A 26,229-nucleotide genomic window follows, 5' to 3' on the forward strand; every position below is an offset into this window, starting at 1 on the left:
ACCCAGTTTTAGCCATTGACCTAAGTGTAACACAGTCTGAAAATGTGACTTATTGTCTTTGTTTCCACCACTCCTGGCCTCAATCCCAAAGCGCATTGGAGGACGGAGGAAGCAGGTTTTTTGAAGGGTAGTTTTTAGACACAACCCAGCTGTCTTCTGTGAGTGACTCCAACCGTAGATATATAATTGTTTATGTAATAAAGGGATTTAATTTGACTACGTAATGCATTCATGACATAAAATTATGATTATTTCGGTGGGCGAGGGTGAAATAACTTGTAGTATTGGACACCATCTGGATGTCACCGTAACATGTCAATTAGCTAACGTAACGACAATCCATTGCAAAATAAATGCAAATGATCCATGCAACAGTATTGTATCGAGGTGGTTACCAACGTGAGTTTCTTCCCACTGGTCAGCAATTGCTTCCCACCGGGCAGCTGTAGGCTGTCACATGTCGTTAGCAGGAGCTAACGTGTTCAACTTGTTCTTTCCCACTTGACTGCATTTTGAGTAGGCTAGCAGCCTACACAACAAATAACTTGTAATATTGGTAGAAACCATCTTGAAACCAGCTTGCGGCAACACAACAACACAGGGCACAGTGTCCTTCACTCTCGCTAAGGAGAGGGAAGTAGCTAGATAGTGTATACAATATTGGTAGAGAGAAATAGCTAGATAGTGTAGCCAATATCAGGCCAGGGTGACAGCTAAAGCACATTTATTGTAGTGATTTTCACTGAAAATGTGCAACTACGCCATTACTGTTTAGATTTTAAAAATAACCAACAAATTATTCTGAACACTCTCCCAAGTCCCAACTTGGGCAGACAAGTTTCAAATTCTCCCTGAAGTTTCTAGCTACAAGCATAAACTAGCTAGATTTGGAAGAGATCATCAGGACTACTGACTGAACTGATTGAAGTAAATCCGTTTGTATCCAATCGAGTCTCACTGCAAGACATACATCATCAAATTGGGAACCAGGTGTGTCTGTATAACCTCCCCCGTTCAAAATCTGTCCACGATAAGAATACTGATAAGCAGACCACCTGCCTTCCTGCCTTTGGGACAATGACACCCATTGTTAGAGACTATCAAAACCAAATCAAATTATATTTGTCACATGCGCCGATTACAACAGGTGTAGCCCTAACAGTGAAATGCTAACTTACAAGCCCATACCAAAAAAATTAAGAGGTGAATATAACAAATAATTAAAGAGCAGCAGTAAAAAAAAAACAATAGCTGGGCTATATACAGGGGGTACCGGTACAGAGTCAATGTGTGTGGGCACCGGTGTCGAGGTAATTGAGGTAATATGTACATTTAGGTAGAGTTATTAAAGTGACTATGCATAGATAATAACAGAGAGTAGCAGCAGCGTAGAAGAGGAGAATGGGCAATGCAAATAGTCTGGGTAGCCATTTGATTAGATGTTCAGGAATCTTATGGCTTGGGGTTAGAATCTGTTTTAGAAGCCTCTTGGACCTAGACTTGGCGCTCTTGCGGTGCGGTAGCAGGGAAAACAGTCTATGACTAGGGTGGCTGGAGTCTTTGACCACTTTTAGGACCTTCCTCTGTCATCGCCTGCTCAAGAGGTCCTGGATAGCAGGAAGCTTGTTGCCATACCAGGCAGTGATACAACCCGTCAGGATGCCTTCGATGGTGCAGCTGTAAAACCTTTTGAGGATCTGACGACCCATGACAAATCTTTTCAGTCTCCTGAGGGGGAATAGGTTTTGTCGTGCCATTTTCACGACTGTCTTGGTGAGCTTGAACCACGTTAGTTTGTTGGTGTTGTGGACGCCAAGGAACTTGAAGCTCTCAACCTGCTCCACTACAGCCCTGTCCATGAGAGTTTATTTGTTCTTTGTGTTCTAACAAATAAACTGCTCTCCCTTTCTCCTTTTAGGACTCTGAGTGGCCCTGAGGTAGGTCAGGAGACAAAAGACAGATGCTCTGGCGATCAGCTGACCATCTTTTACAACTCTTACAACCATCTTTAACAGCCAGGAATGTGAAGTTCAGGAGAAGGGGAAAGAAAATAGGCGCCAATAGCCCAGTGACATTTAAACACGTTTCTGAAAAATGTATCAAACTGAAGCATACTGGAACATTTCTTCCACATTTTTCTGTCATTAAAAGGCATGTTTAGAACCTACAGGATACATAGAGTTGAAGTCGGAAGTTTACATATACTTAGGTTGGAGTCATTAAAACTAGTTTTTCAACCACTCCACAAATATATTTTTAACAAACTATAGTTTTGGCAAGATGGTTAGGACATCTACTTTGTGCATGACACAAGTAATTTTTCCAACAATAGTTTACAGACAGATTATTTCACTTATAATTCACTGTATCACTTCCAGTGGGTCAGACGTTTACATACACTGAGTTCAGGCTTGTTTTTGGAAAAATGAGCTAGAATTTTAGTTTTTCTAAGTGGCACCCATTTTGGCTGTAGTGTTTTCATGCGCGTGGATGAGAGAATGTTCTTTGTTGTTTATCTCCGATGAAGACAATACCAATTCTCCGGCTTGATTATGAACATTGTTTGACTTGTTTGGAGAATTTTATTGGTAACGTTTGGGATTCATTTTGTATACATTTTGAATTAGGGAAACTGTTGGATTATTGAATGAAGCGTGTCAGCTAAACTGAGTTTTAGAGATAAAGAAGGATAAAGAAGGACTTTATCAAACAAAAGGACAATTTGTGATGTAGCTGGGACCTTTTGGAGTGCCAACAGAAGAAGATAAGGCTTTTATTATAGCGCTATTTCTGACTTTCACCTGCCTGGTTGACAAATGTTTTTCATGGTTTTGTGTGCGGGCGCTGTCCTCAGATAATCGCATGGTTTGATTTCGCCGTAAAGCCTTTTTGAAATCTGACACAGCAGCTGGATAAACAAGAAGTTAAGCTTTATTTTGATGTATGACACTTGTATTTTCATGAATGTTAAATATTTCTATTTCTGTCATTTTAATTCCGCACTCTGCAATTTCACCGGATATGGTCGAGGTTGCTAGCGGAACGCCTGTGCCAGAAAGGTTCAATCTTGTATTACCATATCATTTTTGTACGTACTGGTGGCCATCACAAAGCCCTGACCTCAATCCCATAGAAAATGTGTGGGCAGAACTGAAAAAGCGTGTGAGAGCAAGGAGGCCTACAAACCTGACTCAGTTACACCAGCTCTGTCAGGAGGAATGGGCCAAAATTCAGCCAACTTATTGTGGGAAGCTTGTGGAAGGCTACCTGAAACATTTAAATAATTTAATGCTACCAAATACTATTTGAGTGTGTGTAAACTTCTGACCCACTGGGAATGTGATGAAATAAATACAAGCTGAAATAAATCATTCTCTCTACTGTTATTCTTACATTTCACACTCTTAAAAGAAAGTGGTGATCCTAATTGACCTAATGCAGGGAATGTTTATTAGGATTAAATGTCAGGAATTGTGAAAATCTGAGTTTAATTGTATTTCGGGTCACTTAGAAATGTGCTTGTTATTGAAAGAAAAGCACATTTTTGGTCCATTAAAATAACATCAAATTGATCAGAACTGCAATGTTGTAAATTACTATTGTAGCTGGAAACGGCTGATTTTTAATGGAATATCTACATAGACGTACAGAGGCCCATTATCAGCAACTATCACGCCTGTGTTCCAATGGCACATTGTGTTAGCTTATCCAAGTTAATCATTTTAAAAGGCTAATTGATCACTAGAAAAATATTTTGCAAGCTGAAAACTGAAAACTGCTGAAAACAGCTGGCAGCTTCATTAAACAGCTGGCATGAACTGGCAGCTTCATTAAATAGTAATCACAAAACACCAGTCTCAACGTCAACAGTGAAGAGGTGACTTCAGGATTCTGGCCTTCTAGGCAGAGTTGCAAAGAAAAAGCCATGTCTCAGACTGGCCAATAAAATGAAAATATTATGACGTGTAAAAGAACACAGATACTGGACAGAGGTGAGAACCACTCACTGGCAAAGTGTGAACCACTCACTGGCATCTGTATCCCCTCATTTGTAAGCCCACAACAGTGACCAGTTCATCTGCCACCCTTACTGGCAATATTTTTACAAAATCTTTGAATAATGTGGCTAATACAGGTCTACTTTATACTGACATTTTTGTTCTCTTTCTAATTTTCCACTTATTTTTAGCAGCTGGAAATGAACAGACGGGAATGATTAGTAGCATTACATGTAGAATATTTAATATTGTGAGCACTTTAAGATGTTGATTGATTATATTTCATCGGAAAATGTTGCTAATCATGCCGATGTGGAGTCTGCTTACCAAACTTTTCTCACATCTTTCAAATCTGTATTTCACCACTGCTTACCCTTAATTAAACCATGTATGAGAACAGCGGAAGGGTTCTGGAAACCTTGGTTTACCACCGGTCTAAATAATCCTCAGTAAAAAAACCTAGTTGTATAAAAAGTTTCTCACAAATTTACTCACCTACTTCGGATATCCATAAAAATATATTTTACTAACATATTCCAAGAATCCTTAAATAATACAACGCCAACTTGGACAATCATCAATCAACTGTTGAGTAAGAAAAAGGCATATTCAACTATCTCATCTCAATGTATTGTTGGAAATAAGACCTAGAGTGATCCTGATGTTATTTAATGTGAATTTAAATATTTTTCTGATGAATGTGGGTTCCTCTCTGTCAAAGGAATTTGAGAAAATGTATGGAAATCCCTTGAATTACATTAAGATACATTTCCCTTCTATGTTTTAATTTGATCCTCGTGATGTGATGGAGGTTATTGGTAACTTAAAGATACATTATAAGACACACCTGTGCCCAAGAAAGTGAAGGTAACCTGCCTAAATGACTACTGCCCCGTAACACGCCCCGTAAGACTCCAGACTCCCTAATCATAGACTGTTCTCTCTGCTACCACATGGCAAGCATTATCGGAGCGCCAAGTCTAAGTCCAAAAGACTTCTTAACAGCTTCTACCCCCAAGCCATAAGACTCCTGAACATCTAATCAAATGGCTACCCAGATTTATTTGCCCCCCCTTTTACACTGCTGCTACTCTCTGTTTATCATCTATGCATAGTCACTTTAACTATACCTACATTTACATATTACCTCAATTACCTCAGCTAACCAATGCCCCAGCACATTGACTCTGTTCCGGTACCCCCCGTATATAGCGTCACAATTGTTTTTTTTCTGCTGCTCGTTAATTATTTATACCATTTTATTTGTACCATTTTTTTTACTTCTCAGGTTTTTACTTAACACTTATTTTTCTTAAAACTGCATTGTTGGTTAAGGGCTTGTAAGTAAATATTTCACTGTAGGTCTACACCTGTTGTATTCGGTGCATGTGACAAATGAGATTTGATTTGAACCCGTAAAATGTATGTTATTTGCTCTAGCGCCATTGTGTTAAGACTTGTTGTGTTTATAAAGGTTTGTAATGTGCAAAGGTGCAACGTATGTCTTAAAATAATGAAATAACATTATTAAAAACCCTTTAGAAACCTTAGCGGTTGTCGACTGCCTTTCTATAGCATCCGCAAACAGCCTTGTATTCCTAATAATAATAACCTGTGTCAATAACTTTCTAACAACCTGTTGTCGTATGTACGTGGCTGTTGTCATCAACCAGAAACAGGGTTTAATCAAATCTGACATTTTAAACTTTTTTTAGTCAAAATAGTCAAAATGATGTCACCGAAGCGGCAATAGCTTTTCACTGTATAAGAGACTGAGCAAAAATATGAACGCAAAAGGCAACAACTTCAAAGATTTTAGTGTGTTACAGTTCATATGCGGAAATCAGTCAATTTAAATAAATGCATTACACCCTAATCTATGGATTTCACATGACTGGGAATACAGATACAGTATGTATCCGATGTGACCACCAGTTGCCCTATTTGCCTCATTTTTCAAAGTAGCCACCCTTTGCCTTGATGACAACTTTGCACACTCTTGGCTTTCTCTCAACCAGACAAGGTAGGGGTGGTATACAGAGGATAGCCTTATTTGTTAAAAGACCAAGTCCATGTTATGGCAAGAACGGCTCAAATAAGCAAAGATAAATGACAGTCCATCTTTATTTTAAGACATGAAGGTCAGTCAATACATAACATTTCAAGAACTTTTAAAGTTGAAAGTGCAGTCGAAAAACCATCAAGCGCTATGATGAAACTGGCTCTCATGAGGATCGCCACAGGAAAGGATGACCCAGAGTTACCTCTGCTGCAGATGATAAGTTCATTGGAGTTACCAGCAGCTCAGATTGCACCCAAAATAAATGCTTCACAGAGTTCAAGTAACAGACACATCTCAACATCAACCGTTCAGAGGAGACTGTGTGAATCAGGCCTTCATGGTTGAATTTATGAATATAAACCACTAGTAAAGTACATCAATAAGAAGAGACTTGCTTGGGCAAAGAAACACGAGCAATGGACATTAGATTGGTGGAAATCTGTCCTTTGGTCTGATGAACCCACATTTGGGAATGGAGGATCTCTGTATGTGTGGTTCCCATCGTGAAGCATGGAGGAGGAAGTGTGATGGTATGGGGGTGCTTTGCTGGTGACACTGACAGTGATTTATATTATAACTCCTTCAAGAATGTTGTAAAAGCAGGTTGAGAGAATAACAAGAGTGTGCAAAGCTGTCCTCAAGGCAAAGGATGGTTACTTTGAAGAATCTCAAATATAATTTATTTTTTTAACACTTTTTTGGTTACTTTATGATTTCATGTGTTATTTCATAGTTTTGATGTCTGCATTATTTTCCCACAATGTAGAAAATAGTAGAAATAAAGTAAAACCCTTGAATGAGTAGGTGTGTCCAAACTTTTGACTGGTACTATATATTAGGATAAATAGAATTGAAACGTATATATCTTTATGGTAAGTGGTAAAATAAGTATAGCCAGTTATAATTGTACTGGCTTAGCAGATAATAAGAAAAGAGGATCAGTATTTACCTGGCTAAAAGAGAAGGAATATAAATATATACTGTTTACTACAGGAAACTCATTCAACAACTTTGGAGATACTTCTCCCATGGACAAAACAACTCAAAAGGGGTGATGATATTAATTAACAACAATTTTGATCCAAACCTGAAATTTGTCACAACAGATCCGCAATGAACATTGATCCTTTAAATTATGTTATTGGACCATAAACAGATTTGGCTCATTAATCTATACAGTGCAAATAATTAGGATCCACGCTTCCTTAAAAATATATATAACAATTTATCAAGCCTACAAACAATAATCGACTCAATTATTATGGTGGGAAATTATAATACGGTTTTAAATAACTCAATGGACCGTAAAGGAAACCACACAAGAACTATCATCCTCATGCACTTCCCTTTGTGTTACTTTCATGTTAATTAATGATGTGTTCCCAGTCCAAAATGACTGCCCCATTATAGCTGATTATAAATCCATAATAATACATATATTATCACTTAATGTTGTGTTAGATCTTTTTATCAACTTAAGTTCTTGTTAACATTACAAGTTTTGAACTTCTAATTGCTATTTATGGCCAGTAGGCCTCATTGACCTGAGCTCATTGACAACTCGTTTATGAGTTTAAAAAAAGCATAATGTATGGATTACTTTGACAATAACAAATACTCAGATGGAACATATTGTGCTATTTATCACAGACTACTTTATGTCAAAGTTTAACTTCTTAGAGCTAGACTATAACACAATTGATATGGTAGGTGAAATTCCAAAGAAAAACCAACCAGAAATATTTTGTTTTTGAGGTCCCAGGCTCTTATAATCCTATGCAATTCCAGCTCCGAGATGGCAATTCTTATGACTTCCACTAGATGTCAACAGTCTGTTTAAGGTTTCAGGCTTGTTTCTTCAAAAACGAGCAAGAATTTTGAGTGTTTGTACAAAGACTCCAGGTACAATATCAGTTTGTTGGCGAGCAAGGAAGACGACGCGTGCTTACTAATTTGACTTTTCTAATGAACATACTTATTTCTTTATGAAATGTTATAGTTTATTTACATTTTAGGATACCTGAGGATTAAATAGAAACGTAGTTTGACTTGTTTGAACAAAGTTTAGTGGTAGGTTTTTGGACTCCTTTGTCTGCATGTTGAGCGAGTGGATTACTGAAATCAATGGAGCTAGGAGTCAGCTTACCTTTTCCACGTTTTACCCAAGGTGTCTGCAGCATTGTGACGTATTTGTAGGCATATCATTGGAAGATTGACCATAAGAGACTACATTTACCAGGTGGTCGCTTGGTGTCCTCCGTCGCAATTATTGCGTCATCTCCAGCTGCAGTATTTTTCCGTTTGGCTCTGATGAGAAACCTACTGCCAGGAATGATTTTTCATCGAATAGAATTGTGAAAAACACCTTGAGGATTGATTCTAAACCACGTTTTCTGTTTCTGTCGATATTATGGAGCTAATTTGGAAAAAAATTCGGCGTTGTAAGTGACTGCATTTTCTTTTTTTTTCTTAGCCAAACGTGATGAACAAAACGGAGCTATTTCTCTTACACAAATAATCTTTTTGGAAAAAATGAACATTTGCTATCTAACTGAGTCTCGTCATTGAAAACATCCAAAGTTATTCAAAGGTAAATTATTTTATTTGAATGCTTTTCTTGTTTTCGTGAAAATGTTGCCTGCTGAATGCTAGGCTTAATGCTATGCTAGGCTATCAATACTCTTACACAAATGCTTGTGTAGCTTTGGTTAAAGCATATTTTGAAAATCTGAGATGACAGTGTTGTTAACAAAAGGCTAAGCTTGTGTTTGAATATATTTATTTCATTTAATTTGCGATTTTCATGAATAGGAAACATTGCGTTATGGTAATGAGCTTGAGGCTATGATTACGACCCGGATACGGGATTGCTCGACGCTAGAGGTTAACAAGTACTCTCTCCTCCTCACCAGTGTCATGATCAAATATTTGATAAAGAGCCTCACATACAGTATATCGTTTGGTCATTGTGCTGCCACAGAATGAATTGTGAGCAAGGCCTCAAAAAATCTTTATATAACAGAGCTACAAGACAAGTTCTATATATTATTGAAACAATTTTGCGATTGATTGTGAGAATGCCAACAGGTGTGGTTCCCGTGGTGGAAAGATTCTATTCCATTCTAAAGGTTCCCATGGGGGTTGCCATGGAAGCCAATAAGGGGTGTGTGTGTGTGTGTGTGTGTGTGTGTGTGTGTGTGTGTGTGTGTGTGTGTGTGTGTGTGTGTGTGTGTGTGTGTGTGTGTTATTGTGCTCGAACACACATGCATGTGGGGGTCTGGGAGAGCAAGTGTATTCATCTGATGAATGGGCATGTGCCTGAACTCAATTTTATACACAAATTGTAGTCACACCCATTTATTTCTAATGACTGGTCATTATTGACCGGGAACACTACAGGTGTATAAAAGTTAAATAAAACACCCAAAATGTAATAAAAATCATCAAACTGTATTTTGTGTGTTCAGATGCCCTGTGTGGACAAAGTCATCACATTTTATGACAATCAGATTAAATGAACTACATTTTTCAGAGAGAGAACTTGTAAATCGGTCCAATTTGACCAGAACACAGCAGGAGGGTTAAGGAAATCACGAATATTGATGGATATGGATATTTTGGAACTAGTACAAATATGGAGGCTTCATTATCCTGACTTATAGAGATATACATGGCGGAGGCTCAATCAAAGCTAGTTTTATTGGGTACTATCTTGTTGTCATTCTTGTTGGCACCAAAAGTAAAACAAATACTTGATAGTGGACAGAATGCAGTAGGACCGTCAAATAAATGGCATATACAGTGACTTTGAAAGACATTCAGACCCCTTGTCTTCTTCCACATTTTGTTAGATTACAGCCTTATTCTAAAATGGACTTTCATTTTTTTGAATACTAAATAAAAAAATACTTTTACACAAATATTTATCCTTGATACGCTTCTACAACTTGATTGGAGTCCATCTGTGGTAAATTAAAGTGATTGCACATGCTTTGGAAAGGCATACACCTGTCTATATAAGGTCCCACAGTTGACAGTGCATGTCAGAGCAAAAACCAAGCCACGAGGTCGAAGGAATTGTCCGTAGAGATCTGAGACAGGATTGTGTCGAGGCACAGATCTGGGGAAGGGTACCAAACATGACACCAAACATTGAAGGTCCCCAAGAACACAGTGCCATCCATCATTCTTAAATGGAAGAAGTTTGGAACCACCAAGACTATTCCTACACCTGGCCACCCAGCCAAACTGAGCAATCGGGGGAGAAGGGCCTTGGTCAGGGAGTTGACCAAGAACCCAGTGGTCACTCTGACAAGGTTCCAGAGCTCCTGTGTGAAGATGGGATAACCTTCCAGAAAGACAACCGGAACTGGATCTGCAGCACTCCACCAAGCAGGCCTTTATGGTAGAGTGGCCAGACGGAAGCCACATCTCAGTAAAAGGCACATGTCAGCCCGCTTGGAGTTTGCAAAAAGGCACCTAAATACTCTCAGACCATGAGAAACAAGAGTATCTTGGCACCATCACTATGGTGAACCATGGAGGTGGCAGCATCATGCATGTAAATGTGATATTTCAGTTTTGGAATTTAATTTGCAAAAACTTCCCAAAAATGTTTTTCTTTGTTATTATGGGGTATTGTGTGTAGATTGATGAGGGGAACACAACTATTTAATACATTTTAGAATACAGAATTACAGAATTTCCACCATGGTGAGGATATTGGAAATTTAATCAGAGCCTATTGAATGACAAGAACCTTATACCAATCAGAGCCTATTGAATGACAACTTGTTTTTAACAAAGACAGAATAATTTAAAACATACTTTTTCTGACATAACATTCAGTTGAAGTCGCAAGTTTACATACACTTAGGTTGGAGTCCTTAATACTACTTGTTCAACCACTCCACCAATATCTTGTTAACAAACTATAGTTTTGGCAAGTAGGTTAGGACATCTACTTTGTGCACGGTTAGGACTTTGTGCATTGAGCATAATCCAGATAGGTTAGAAAAATGATCTAGATCCTCTATGAGAATGTGCAGGGATTAAATTGTCAATTTTAAATAAAAAATGAATCATCAGCGTACAATGACACCTTTATTTTTAAGCCCTGGATTTCTGGCCCATTGATATTATTGTTGGATCTGATTTTAATAGCGAACATTGCGATGGCCATAATAAATAGATATGCTGATAGTGGACAACCTTGTTTTACTCCTCTTGACAGTTTAATACTTTCTGAGAAATAGCCATTATTTACTATTTTACACCTGGGGTTACTATACACGACTTTAACCCCCTAGAGTTGATTCATGCACCGGTGTGTCAATCCAAGTAACATAATAAAAAAATCATGCACAAATCAACCGTATATATATTTTTGGATGACATGCGTCCCATTATGCCTGGTGAAAACCAAACACTGTATTCCATACTAAGAACCTTATACCAACAGCAAAGCATGGTGGTGGTAGTGTGATGGTGTGTGGATGCTTTGGTGCCTCAGGACCTGGACGACTTTCCTTAATAGAAGGAACCAGAAATTCTGCTCTGTATCAGAGAATTTCTACAGGAAAATGTCAGGCCATCTTACTGTGAGCTGAAGCTGAAGCGCAGCTGGGTCATGCAGCAGGCAAAGGCGGTACTAGAGTTTTATACATGGGGACGCCAGGGGGTGTCCAAGGCTACTTCAGGGGGTCCATAGACCATGACAAAATTGGGAATTTAATTTTAATGGTTTGAATATGAGTCAAATCAATTAAAGAAAATTCATTCTGAATTGTTTTCTCCTGTTTCCTTATTTCTCCTGGTTAGCCTATTGTCTCTGCAAAGGTTGTTGCATTGTAACTACAAAGTAATTAAAAATGTCACTCCACTTCACATTAAGTTGCTTGCTCCTGGGTAAGTACATTGTAAATAAATGATTGTCCCTTTAACAACATTGTAATTACAGAGTTGATTGTTAAAGATTGTAAGTACTACTGTGTAGCCACAACTTATTGTAACATGTTACCATCTTTTCACATATTCACCAACACTGGTATGGCAGAAGCACACATTTTGAGAACAGCCATAATGATGACACTACGCTGTCATTGTAATGATGCAACAATTAAAGCATGACTGCTCTATAGATATGCAATGGATATACATTAACCTTTAATAATGCGGTTGGGATCTGTTAAAATACATTCATGAAATGCTTATATATGTGTAATAAAAGCACTATGGATATGTAGTCATAATAAATTGTTACCTAATAAAGTTATTATATTTATATGACTCCAACTCACCGGCAATTATGTTCTCAGGGATCTTGACGAGGTAGGACGGCTTGCTGAACTTTGGCGGGTTGTCATTCTCATCCTATGGGAGAAGGCGAGCAAAGACATACAACAAAAAGTATAACACTTAAACACAATACACAAACGCATTACGATATATAGTCTGTTTCTTTGTGTGTATATGTATTGTGTGGAAGTCTATTTGTTTTAGCATTCTGAGTCTCTTGCTCAGTAGTAGTAGTAGGATGTTGTTGATTTATTGTAGTTCTCTCTGGGGTCTGTATAGATTCTAGAGGGATAGTGTCTTTATCCAGCCATTAATATTTTGCTGTGACACTTCTCTGTTTCTTTATTATGGTTCTGATTACCAACATATTGTACCAGCAGAGATTTAGACACCTAGCTTACAGTGTTTGTGTGTGTATTTGTTAGTGTGTAGGTATACTATGTATTAATCTATTTGAAAAGTCTCTGATACAAGATGAGGTATGAATCCCAGCAGTAGCATCTGCATGTGACATAATGGGAGAATCCATGTGATGAGATGCACAGAGAGAGTGAAGTCCAGAGCTGTTCGGCTATCCCCGGACACCGATGACGTGGATGTCGATTAAGGCAGCCACCCGCACCTCTCTGATTCAGAGGGGTTGGGTTAAATGCAGAAGACACATTTCAGTTGAATGCATTCAGTTGTACAACTGACTAAGTATCCCCCTTCGCTCTGTCTGTCTGTCTGTCTGTCTGTCATTCAGTGGAAGAGAGGGAGTCACACACACACACACAACCCGACGACCACGTGGGGTTATCACTGTGTGGAAGCATCACACACAGGGCTTTGTAGTGACAGATATGAAAGTGTTTGTGGTTAATTGTCTATGTAGCTATGGTTTATTAACTGTTTATGTACGGGGTTAAACACTTCTATGTTTTTCTCTAATGTGTTTCTCTATGTAAGGATGTATGCCCCCTAACTTCTTGACCGGTGTTTTGGCTCACTGCAATGTACTGCTTGTTTCTACAACACTTCCTGTCAAGAACAGAGACACCGAAGCCCAGCCAGCCTAGCTAGCCTGTAGTTTAAATGGAGGTAACTAACAAACGTTTTCAACGCTGCAGGCGCTGTGTTTATTTTGTTGTATTCTAGGACAATGTCGACCGTCTGGGCTTTCAATGTAACAACTGTTTGCTTGCAGAGGACTAATCTTGGGAATTTAAATAACTGGCAAACTTACACAAGCTACTGGGGAATCTATGCCTGCCTACTTTCTCTTTCACTCCAGTAGCTGGATGCTGCTCTGGTCTGGTGGGAGTGTCGCCGCCGTCTTGTCTCTCCACAGCCGACTGGCCACTGCTCTGCAGGGATCCTTCCCAGAAGATGTCTCCCTCTTCCCTGGAGAATGGAGTTAGTAGGTTGCTTCTGGATGACTTAGTAGATGATCCTATTCTTGACCCTACCAACCAGCCGTGGAGGCACGTCACTCGCAGTGGAATTCAAAAGCAGCGGTCTTTGGCAATAGGGGCAATCCTTTGCGATGAGAAGGCCGGACCGGATACAGACTTCAAAAATCTTGCCGCCCTGGATCCAGAGATTCCGGCACCTTCATCCTTGGGGGCTTCCACTTCGACATCGGATCCTGAGGTACCTGCATCCTTTGTTCTGTCTCCATCTCCGGTGGCTTCTACCTCAGGTTCAGATCTTCAGAGCTCCCCCTCATCAGATCGTGAGGGTGTATAAGACTCTGGCCCCTTCATTAGCCACGATGGATTCTACGGCTGGCTCGGGTCCAGCCGTAGAATCCGGGACACACCTCCCATCGGTCTTCTAAACCACTCGAGGCGAAAGAACGGCCGGACCTCCTCAGCCATTTCACCTGCTGTCGTCATCACCAGCTCTATGGTGAGAAACTATGTGCAATCCTGGAGCACAAATACAGGACATTACAAGGCTGCTTCCTACCATTCTACAACAACTGCCGGGGACTGACGCTGTCATAGTCCATGTGGGGTCAAACTACATTATAGGGGCTAGCTCGGAACTGCTAAAAATGAATTATAAAGAACTGATTTGAGCTCTGAAAGATTCCAAAAAGCGGTCAATTATTTCAGGCCTGTTACCATTGCTGGGCTGTGGCTGTGAAAGACTCAGCAAGCTACTGGCATTACACACCTGGCTAAAAGATTACTGTTGCTCTGTCGGCATTACTTTTATAGATAACTTTGACACCTTTGACAGTCCATCCAAATCATCTTGGCTTCTGGACCATGTCCACGCATTTCAAGGTTGCGTTGAAAAAGTTACTTGTCAGTGACCCAACCCAGATAATCCCTACCATTGTGTTGCTGTGCTCATGAAAATGTACATTTTCCCAGGGGCATTGGCTGTCATAATGAAGTAACATAATTTATGTCCCTCTAACTCCCCTGAAAGCCTCTGCCAATCCTACAGCTATTGTATGCAGTACTCATGCACCTATGAACCTGAGTTAAATGTTAGCACTGATGCTAGTTCACCAGAGTAGGAATATGTTTGCCCTAGTAGGAAGATCACTGTGTGCAGCTCAGCTCAAACATAAATATTATTGTCATGTCTAATACCTCTGATAAGCCTCCTAGTAAAGCAATAAAAAACATGAAAATCTCTCAGAAAGGTAAAAAATATAGCCCACATTAACATATGTAGCCTAAAAAACAAGGTTCATGGAATTAATAACTTGCTAGTAACAGATAACATTCATATACTGACTCTCTGAAACTCACTTAGATAATAACTGATGATTCAGTGGCAGTAATACATGGTTTCAAAATCTTCAGAAAATACAGGAATGCCAATGGTGGAGGTGTTGCCATTTATGTTCAGAGTCATATTCCTGTAAAGCTTAGATACAATCTCATATCAAATGCTATTGAAGAAATATGGCTACAGATTTTCACCTGCCTTACCTAAAGCCCATTCTTGTGGAAAGCTGCTATAGACCAAGTGCTAACGGTCAGTATCTGGATAATATGTGTGAAATGCTTGATAATGTATGTGATATCATCAGAGGTATATTTTCTGGATAAGCTAAATATATACTGGCCTTCATCAAGCTGCCCACTCAAGAAAAAGCTTCAAAATGTAACCAGTGCTTGCAACCTGGTTCAGCTTATCAGTCAACCTACCAGGTTATTTACAAATAGCACAGGAATGAAATGATCCACATGTATTGATCACATATTTACTAATGCTGCAGAAATCTGCTCAAAAGCAGTATCCAAATCCAGCAGATGTAGTGATCATAATATAGTAGCCATATCAATGAAAACCAAAGTTCCAAAGGCTGGGCCTAATATAAGAGGTCAAACAATAAGTTTTGTAGTGATTCCTATATTGAGTATTTAGACAATAGTTGCTGTTCTGTGGTGTGTAATGAGGAGCTGTCACGCCCTGGTCGAAGTATTTTGTGTTTATCTTCATGTATTGGGTCAGGCCAGGGTGTGGCATGGGGTTTTTGTATTGTGGTGTGTTTTGTCTTGGGGTTTTGGTGTGTGTGTATTGGGATTGTAGCTAGTGGGGTGATCTAGCAAAGTCTATGGCTGTCTGGAGTGGTTCTCAATCAGAGGCAGGTGTTTATCGTTGTCTCTGATTGGGAACCATATTTAGGCAGCCATATTCTTTGAGTTTGTCGTGGGTGATTGTCCTTAGTGTCCTTATGTCCGTGTTCCGTGTTTATGAGCACGAGAATTAGGCTGTTTTCGTTACGTTTATTGTTTTGTAGTTTTTGTATTGATTCGTGTTTACGTTGTGTTATTAAACATGGATCGAAATCTACACGCTGCATTTTGGTCCGACTCTCCTTCTACCGAAGAAAGCCGTTACAGGAGCAACCAGACGCTGCACCTGAAACATTTCTGAAATTGCTGATTCCAGTTCCACATGCATCCATTAAGAAAATAACAAAAAAAATGTAAATCCCCATGGATTGATGAGGAATTGAAAAATATTATGGTTGAGAGAGATGAGGCAAAAGGAATGGCAAATAAGTCTGGCTGCACAGCTGATTGGCAAACATTTTGTAAATTGAGAAATCAAGTGTCTAAACTTAACAAAAAGAAGAAGAAACTGCACTATGAAACAAAGATTAGAAAATGTAAGCATGAAATGCCAACAACAAATTCTGAACCTACACATCCATACATAACTGACCAAATGATGAAATACAAGCATTGTCATTTTGAATTATTTAAAGTGTGTGTGGAAGAGGTGAACCAAATAATGTTCTATCGACAATGAAAAGCCACCTGGGTCTGACAACTTGGATGGGAAATTCCTGAGAATGATAGCGGATTATATTGTCAGTCCCATTTGCCATTGTTTCAATCGAAGCCTACAGGCGGGCAAGTGGTAATTCCGCTACTCAAGAATAGCAAAGCACGCTTAACTGGCTCAAACAGCTGGCCAATCAGCCTGTTACCAACCCACAAGCCTAAACTTTTGGACAAAAATTGTGTTTGAACAGATACAGTGGCTTGTGAAAGTATTCACCCCCTTGGCATTTTTCCTATTTTGTTGCCTTACAACCTGGAATTAAAATATATTTTTGGGGGGATTGTATCATTTGATTTACACAACATGCCTACCACTCTGAAGATACAAAATATTTTTTATTGTGAAACAAACAAGAACAAATACAAAAAACAGAACTTGAGCGTGCATAACTATTCACCCCTCCAAAATCAATACTTGGTAGAGTCACGTTTTGCAGCAATTACACCTGCTAGTCTATTGTGGTATGTCTCTCTTGGCACATCTAGTCACTGAGATTTTTGCCCATTCTTCAAGGCAAAACTGCTCCAGCTCCTTCAAGTTGGATGGGTTCCGCTGGTGTACAGCAATCTCTAAGTCAAACCACAGATTCTCAATTGGATTGAGGTCTGGGCTTTGACTAGGCCATTCCAAGACATTTAAATGTTTCCCCTTAAACCACGCAGGTGCTGCTTTAGCAGTTTGCTTAGGGTCATTGTCCTGCTGCAAGGTGAACCTCTTTCCCAGTCTCACATCTCTGGAAGACTGAAACAGGTTTCCCTCAAGAATTTCTCTGTATTTAGAACAATCCATCATTCCTTCAATTCTGACCAGTTTCCCAGTCCCTGCAAATGAAAAAAATGGGGGATGGTGTTCTCGGAGTGATGAGAGGTGTTTGCGCCAGACATAGCATTTTCCTTGATGTCCAAAAAGGTCAATCTTAGTCTCATCTGACCAGAGTATATTCTTCCATATTTGGGGAGTCTCCCACATGCCTTTGGCGAACACCAAACGTGTTTGCTCATTTTTTTCTTCAAGCAATGGCTTTTTTCTGGACACTCTTCCGTAAAGCCCAGCTCTGTAGAGCGTACGGCTTGAAGTGGATCTATGGACATATACTCCAATCTCTGCTGTGGAGCACAGCAGCTCTTTCAGTGCTATCTTTGGTATCTTTGTTGCCTCTGATTAATACCGTCCTTGCCTGGTCCATGAGTTTTGTTGGGCGTCCTTCTCTTGGCAAGTTTATTGTGGTGCCAAATTCTTAAAAAAAAAATTATAATGGATTTAATGCTGCTCCTTGGGATGTTCAACGTTTCATATATTTTTTTATAACCCAACCCTGATCTGTACTTCTCCACAGCTTTGTCCCTGACCTGTTTGGAGAGCTTCTTGGTCTTCATAGTGCCACTGGCTTGGTGGTGTTGCAGACTCTGGGGCCTTTCAGAACAGGTGTACTGTATATATACTCAGATCCTGTGACACGTAAATAAAGTCCACCTGTGTGCAATCTAACCAATTATGTGACTTCTGAAGCTAATTGTTTGCCCCAGATCTTATTTAGGTGCTTCATAGCAAAGGGGGTGAATACATATGCACACAACACTTTTCCATTTCCAGTTATTTTTTTCATTTTACTACACCAATTTTGACTATTTTGTGTATGTCCATTACATGAAATCCAAATAAATGTACATTTAATTTACAGGTTGTAATGCAACAAAATATGAAATTTTATATCATTCTATAATTCTATATCACAGTAAAAAATGAACAACGGATTTTCAACATGCTTATAGGGAAGGGCATTCAACAAGAATGACACTTAAACAAAAGGGTGTTCTGTAATGGAAGCCTCTCCAACATAATCTACGTAGAGTCAGGCATTCCTCAAAGCAGGTGTCTAGGCCCCTTACTTTTTTCAATATTTACAAAAGACCGGGACCTTTACTGGCTCTGAGTAAAGCCTGTGTGTCTATGTATGCTAATGACTGAACACTATACACGTGAGCTACCGCAGCAAAACGTAACAAAAGATCTGCAGTCTGTTTCAGAACAGGTGGCAAGAAATAGGTTAAACACGAAAAGCATTGTATTTGGGACAAATCATTCCCTAAACCCTGAACCTCAACTAAATCATGTAATGGATAATGTTGAAATTGAGCAAGTTGAGGAGACTAAACTGCTTGGAGTAACCCTGGGTTGTAAATTGTCATGTTAAAAACCAATTGATGCAGTAGCTAAAATGGGGAGAGGTGGTTGTGTACACTTGTTAATTATGGGGTTTACATCTAAATATTGTGAAACGTATGTGATTAAAACCTCTTACAGCTACCCCCCTACTTTGTGCAATTTCTGCCTGAAGACATAACCAAATCTAACAGCCTGTAGCTCAGGCACAGAACCAAGGTTATGCATATTATTGGTACCATTTGAAAGAAAACACTCTGACGTTTGTGTAAATGTGAATTGAATGTAGGAGAATAAAACACAATAGATATGGTTTAGATAAAACAATGAAAAAAAAAACATGTTTTTTATTTATATTTTTGTATCATCATCTTTAAAATGAACAAGATAAAACAAACATTCAGATAGGATGATGGAGACAATTTCAGTGAAACATATAAGAGGGCAACAGTACTTGTGCAAAGTTTCAGAATGATAACTTCCAAAATGAGTGTGCTTACATGACATTTATCATGAAGTCACCCAGGTGTCCCGCACAAGTAGCCCAAATGTACCCAAGTGGCCAAATTGGTGAAGGTATACATTTTGAAACAAATAACTATATACAAAATACCAAAATGGTATTCTAACACACCCCCCACAAAAGAAAAAAAAGGACACAGGACACCGGATAAGACAGAAGAAGTACTCCAGATATAACAAACTGACCCTAGCCCCCCGACACAAACTACTGCAGCATAAGTACTGGAGGCTGAGACAGGAGGGGTCAGGGAACACTGTGACCCCATCCGATGAGACACCCGGACAGGGCCAAACAGAAAGGATATAACCCCACCCACTTCTGCTGTAAAGCAGAGGGTCACCAAGCATGTGTCGCAGGGGATGGGGGACTTAATTTTGCAAAGAACACAGCGACGCCTCCATGCTGTGACCTTTTGGCCCTGAGGCACATCCATGCCTGCAGAAATACATTTGGGCAGATGAACACGACTTGTGGCAGGAGCTGGATGAACCAGCTTCAGTGGGGGATGGAAACCTTGGCCCTGGGGGCTGACAGTGTCACTGTGAAAGAAAATGTTCAGTTAGAATAGTTTCACATATGAGCCCTGTATCAACAGGTATAATAAACAGATATATATATATAGAGTACAGGGGACATAAGGTTGAATATATTATTATGACCTGCTAGATCTACTGTCTCTTTTATATTATGACATTTCAGCTAGATCTACTGTCTCTATTATATTATGACAGACCAGCTAAATCTACTGTCTTTATTATATTACAACAGACCAGATGTATCTACTGTCTCCATTTCACTTTGGCCATTGTTGTGGGCCTGCCCTCCCCTCAACAGCCTCAAATAGGCTATTTCATGTGGGTTGGGGTGGGGCGGCAGACACACGCATCTCACATTTCATGACATTACATGTTCATATATTGCTTCTAAAATAAAAATAAAAAAATCACAAATATTTTATATTATTAATTTCAAACAAGGGCATTAGCATGATAAGAACTTACCAGTCCAAAACGATGTCCTCTCCCATTCAAAAAATATTCCTCCACAATCGCTAAATGAATCGTCCCACAGCAATCTTTCCCAATCAATGTATTCTAAAATTGTGTGTACATCTGTATATCTAGACTTAGATTTAGCTTTCCCTGACTTAATCGCCATACTGATTGATATATAAACAGCTGAATCTGCGTGTTTACCAAACAATGCAGTGCGTAACATGTGTTTCTCCTTCTGGTATGAAACTTCAATAGCGAATGACTCTCTTTAAACTGGAGCTTACTACATAGGTTGGTCTTGCAAACCATAAACATGACCTATTGCCGTTTACCTCAGCTCATTGGCTATCTACCCAGCTAGATTTCAAGACGATCAGTGGTCATTGGGTTAAAATACAGTCAATCAACGAAACAGCGGGCAAATCATTGGTGCACAATGATGTCATGACTTGTTCTTCAAATCAGTTTCTTTCAGTCAATACGTCCCGTGATTGTGTTACAAACAAACCAGTTGATTGCAGTGAAACCAAACATGACTGGAAAAGTCACGTTCTGTGTGGGTTATTTACCTGGAATGTGTCGTCGAAAATGGAATGAGACGGAATTCACGACACAAGCGGTTCACAAAATGTTTCGTGTTAGGCTATAAAAATGGATTTTATCAAACAAAATGTCATTCATTGTGGAACAATGAGCATTGGAATTGCAAACAGACGAAGATCGTCAAAGGTAAACAATTTATTTTAATGCAGTTTGTGATTATGTTATGCCTGTTCTGGTTAAAATTGTTTTTTTTATAGGGCTCTGTGCTCAGATAATCACATTGTATTCTTTTGCAGTAAATCTTTTTTAAATCTGACAACGCAGTTGGATTAACAAGATTCTAGGCTTTCGATACATGTGAGACATTTGTATTTTCATAAATGTTTAATATGACTATTTATGTAGCGATCACCGTATGTTGTGGAATTTCAGCCCGCTAGCTAGCGGGTTCCGTGCGCAGAGAAGTTAAACATGAAACTATTTGTGAAAAGATGTAATGTGATGTTAACCTTCTAAATGAGAAAATATGGGTTTTCATATAAAGTTAACTAAATCAGTGGCCATGCCCACGTGAGCATAGACATTACATCGGCTTCCTGGACCACCCTTTTCTCAGAAGTGTATAATACGACAAATGTCCTGGTTGAAATTATCTTCTTAGGGATAGCTCCCTTTTTTTCAATTTTCGCCTCAATGACATACCCAAATCTAACTGCCTATAGCTCAGGCCCTGAAGCAAGGATATGCATATTCTTGATACCATTTGAAAGGAAACACTTAAGTTTGTGGAAATGTGAATTGAATGTAGGATAATATAACACAATAGATCTGGTAGAAGAAAATACAAAGAAAAAAACAACCTTTTTTTCTCCCAGCCATCACTCTGCTTGTAATTCCGATGATGTCCACAAGATGGGACATCATCGGTATGTCCATTTCAGATGGTTAACTTGAAGTATGAGCGAGCTACAGGACATTTAGTGTGAAGTAACCTATGTACATATGGGCAAATCGTGAAAGAGACATTTGCATTCATGTTACATTTTTCTGCAAGAATATTGTAAAATCTGTATACTTGGACTGTGATTTAGCTTTTCCAGTATTAGTAGCCATATTATAAGTTCAACATTTGCAAAACAACCAGTTTTCATAACTTAATAACTGTGAATATTCATATCATTTTTGTCCAAAAGGAAAAGGCATGCTTGTCGCAAAAGGCAGGCACCTACATTTTCGAACAGACACAGGGTTTCCTGTGAAAACCCAGCTCATCGGCTATCTAGCTAGCTCCGTTTTACCCCGATTGGTGCTTATTTGACAAAGATAGAGTCGTTCAAGTGAAGACCGCCGTGTCATCGGCGTGACATGAAGGCGCCGATCTCTGACAAAATGTTGTGTCCTGTAGGATATACTACACCCTTAATGATATAGTTAAGTCTAGTTACAGTCTAGGATCTATAAGGAATACATATGAAGTTAGTGTATTTTCTGTAGGGAAGCTAATGATCCATCATGTATGACATAACCTGGAGTGTGTAAACTAAAAAAAATGTATTACCAAAATGTATTATAAAAGTGGCAAATCTTTAATTAAAACTTTTTCGGGATTGGTGTCCCTTCCACGGATCGGTTGAGCTAAGGTAGGCTAATGAGATTAGCATGAGGTTGTAAGTAACAATATAATTTCCCAGGACATCTGATATTGGCAGAAAGCTTAAAATCTTGTTAATCTAACTGCACTGTCCAATTTACAGTAGATATTACAGTGAAATAACACCATGCTATTGTTTGAGGAGAGTGCACCATTTTTAACATGGAAAAGTTATTAATAAACAAATTAGGCTAATTTGGGCAGCCTTGACACAACATTTTTAACAGAAATGCAATGGTTCATTGGGTCAGCCATCTAGTGGGCAAAATCAAAATTTCACCTGGCTGGAATTATATATTATGGCCTTTCTCTTGCATTTTAAAGATGATGGTACAAAAAAAATATATATATATATGTTTTTTTCTTTGTATTATCTTTTACCAGCTCTATTGTGTTATATACACTACTACATTCCTTTCATATTTCCATAAACTTCAAATGGTACCAAGAATATGCATATCCTTGCTTCAGGGCCTGAGCTACAGGCAGTTAGATTTGGGTATGGTTGGTCATTTTAGGTGAAAATTGAAAAACAATAGCTAATCCTTAACCTGTTTGCAACAGTAGTACATGACAGGATTGAGATCAATTCAAAGTGAAGTCAGTGAGTGTTGGATGAAACCTACATGATTGTTGCATGCATGAGTGTTGGTTGAAACCATTAGAAAGCATAAAGTTGGGTGATGTACTGACAAACAGCTCGACGGTGACAGAGACACTGCTGTTAAGGGATGGGTTCCCGCCGTCTTTAGCCATCACAGTCAGGTAGATCATTCCTTCAGGGACCATCTCGTAGTCCAGAGGGCTGTTCACACTGATCACTGAGGACAGGATGAGAGAGAGAGAGAGATAATATAGCAACTTTATATTTTGGTTACATTAAAACAATGTACAACTCCTAATGTAGAACTGCTAATAATGTTAATTGCCAAATATCAAAATGAATGTGCTTCAATCTATAGCTAGAGGACTCCTGGAGTGATAAGTATAATTTCTGTCTTATCTGTTGTTGTCTGGTACTGTCTTTTTGCTAGTTAGGGCCATCTACTTTAAGTGGCTGTCTTCCCAGTAGCCTACTTGGTGTGTGAACTGCTGTCTGCTCGTGGAGACGATCTGTGTCTGCACAACATTATCTCACTACAGGTGTCCCCCAGAACTCGGTACTAGGACCTCTCCTATTCTCTCTATACAATGTGTTGGGTTGTAATTTGAAATACATGCTACACCAGAAGCCATGGGCTTGGAGAGTTACTAAGTAAGGGAAAAGGCAATCACATGGTTGCGGTCACTGATAAGGATGGACAGCTGTGGATTAGAGAAGAATGGGGGCCGAGGTCAGGTCAGGTCTCATGAAAGGAGAAGAAACAGTTTATTACCCACATCACATAACTTCCTGCCTAGCAACAAATATGTAATGTTTAGAGAAAAGGAGACGACTCCACCTAAAGGGGGTATAAATCCTTGTGCTGGTGGGAACATGTATTTGTCTTATGCAGCTGTGTGACACAGTGGGTGAATAAACTTGGTTTCAGCTTTATTAGTCGTCCGTCAGTTTTTACTCCGTTTATTTAGAACCTAACAGTTGGCGCTGCGAGCAGGGTTCACCACGATTTACAGTTGAACTAGAGAGTCTGAATCAGTGTGTTTGTATGTACAGTAGTGATAGACAGCTGGAGGCATTTTGTTTTTCACAAGTTCAGCAGGCTGTGAATTCTGCAAACAACGTTTCCATGATGGGCTATTAGCAGGACAATAGACCTTTACAAAAGGATAGTCTAATAGCTCGGCTAGATGTGTGAAACAAATCATCCCGACTTAAAATGTATTAAGTACTATAAAGTTTTACATTTCTAACTCCAAACCTTATGCAACCTGCACAATGTCAGATAAAGCATACAGTATTTGTTCATCAACATGCTTCAACATGCTTTTGTTAATAAAATAATGATAAAAACACTTTCAAAATGCAGTTGTTTATTTCAACTATCAGCAGGAAAATAGACTCTTGCTGAGTTTAGGGACTTGAAATGTATTAATGGATGTTTGTGAGGCATGTCACTTCTCTCATCTCTTTTGCATAGCCCACTAAATGCACTGTTTTCTAACCACATCTGGATGGATCCATAACAAATTACTATGGGAATATCACTGAATGACAGAGCATGGGGACGAGTCTTGATAAATCAATCAGATTTTTATTTGGAAATGTTAGGAATATTTTGTTCTGATGCACATGGATCAGATTCAAACTTTGAAGACCGAGATTCAAGTCACTGAAGGCAGACCACCAGAAAGAGAAACATTCTCTGAGGGCAGAGATACGTGCGACAGCTGATGTATTGGTCCAGCGAGTCACTCGTCATTGTCGGAGCGAGTCAGGGCGAGAATGAAGCGTTGAAGAGGGAGCGGAATGAGATCCATGCCAGGCACACCTGTGAGCTCTGGAACTCCACATCATGTTTGCTCTTCACTCGCAATCACTTAGTAGCCTAGGCCTACTCCCGACCGCTCATGTTGTACAGCACCATACTTTGGCTACTATACCCACCATACGGAGGAGCCCTGCTGATCCGTCGTCTGAACCATCGCCTGAATGGAAACCCCAACAGATGCTAGCCAGCTAACTAGCTAGTAGTCAGCTAGCCACTGCTAGTGGTCATCAGCCACCTCTAACAGCGCGACTCAAACCAGAGCAAATCAGACTTATTTTTCTCCATATCTCCGGATTCCTACCACAAGCTCTGAACCTTTTTTTCTTCACCTGGATCATCGCAGCTAGCTAGTGGCCACTCCTGGATAACGTCACTATCCCGAAGCAATAACCAATTAGCCTGGAGCTATCATTGCAAGCCCCATCTCCCGGCTAGCCAAAGAGGTCCATCAGCCACTACTTGGGCTACAACACCTCTTTTTGCCAACTGGCTTGGACCCCCGCCGACTCATCACGACTGGAACACCGACATGATTCACCCAATGGGGTTTTTCTCAACTGGCTCCGCCATCGCCCCTGAAATCCCACCCGCGAGCATGCTAGCCACGGCCTGCTAGCTGTCCAGAGCACATCGGACTGTTAGCTTCAGAGGTCCACCAGACAAATTCTTTGGCAACTATACCTATTCTGCCAATTGGACTTGTTTACCACACAGAGCCCTGCAGATCTGTCTGCCGATGTCATAGCACGAGGGGGCCACAACAGACTTTCTTCCGTCACGACATCCTTCCAAGGCCCTTCTGTTAGCTTGCTAGCCCCGGCCCGCAAGCTGCCTGAAGCCACTCACTGGACTCCTATGATTACTCGGCTACGCATGCCTCTCGCTAATGTCAATATGCCTTGTCCATTGCTGTTTTGGTTAGTATTTATTGTCGTATTTCACTGTAGAGCCTCTAGCACTGCTCAGTACACCTCATTTAACACCTTAGTTCCACCTACCACACATGCAGTGACATCACCTGGTTTAAATGATATTTCTAGGGACAATATCTCTTTCATCGTCACTCTATGCACAGGTTTACCCTCACTGTATCCACATCCTACCATACCTTTGTCTGTACATTATGTCTTGAATCTATTCTACAGTGCCCAGAAATCTGCTACTTTTACTCTCTGATCTGAACATACTAGATGACCAGTCATTTTAGCCTTTAGCCGTACCCTTATCATACTCCTCCTCTGTTCCTCTGGTGATGTGGAGGTTAAT

At 39.6% G+C, this 26,229-nt stretch overlaps 1 protein-coding gene across 1 annotated transcript in view; it reads right to left on the reverse strand.

The window, feature by feature from the left end:
* Positions 1-26,229, reverse strand: part of LOC110492868 (cadherin-23) — a 582,104-nt gene that overhangs the window by 219,148 nt on the left and 336,727 nt on the right. Inside the window, exons 17-18 of the mRNA XM_036946709.2 lie at positions 23,225-23,352; positions 12,360-12,432 (exon numbers count right to left, since the gene is read on the reverse strand). Of these exons, the coding sequence (XP_036802604.1) occupies positions 12,360-12,432; positions 23,225-23,352 (201 nt within the window). The remainder of the gene's footprint in view (positions 1-12,359; positions 12,433-23,224; positions 23,353-26,229) is intronic.

This window comes from Oncorhynchus mykiss, chromosome 16 (genome assembly GCF_057628025.1).
Source record: "Oncorhynchus mykiss isolate SJ-2025 chromosome 16, ASM5762802v1, whole genome shotgun sequence".
NCBI lineage: Eukaryota > Metazoa > Chordata > Actinopteri > Salmoniformes > Salmonidae > Oncorhynchus > Oncorhynchus mykiss.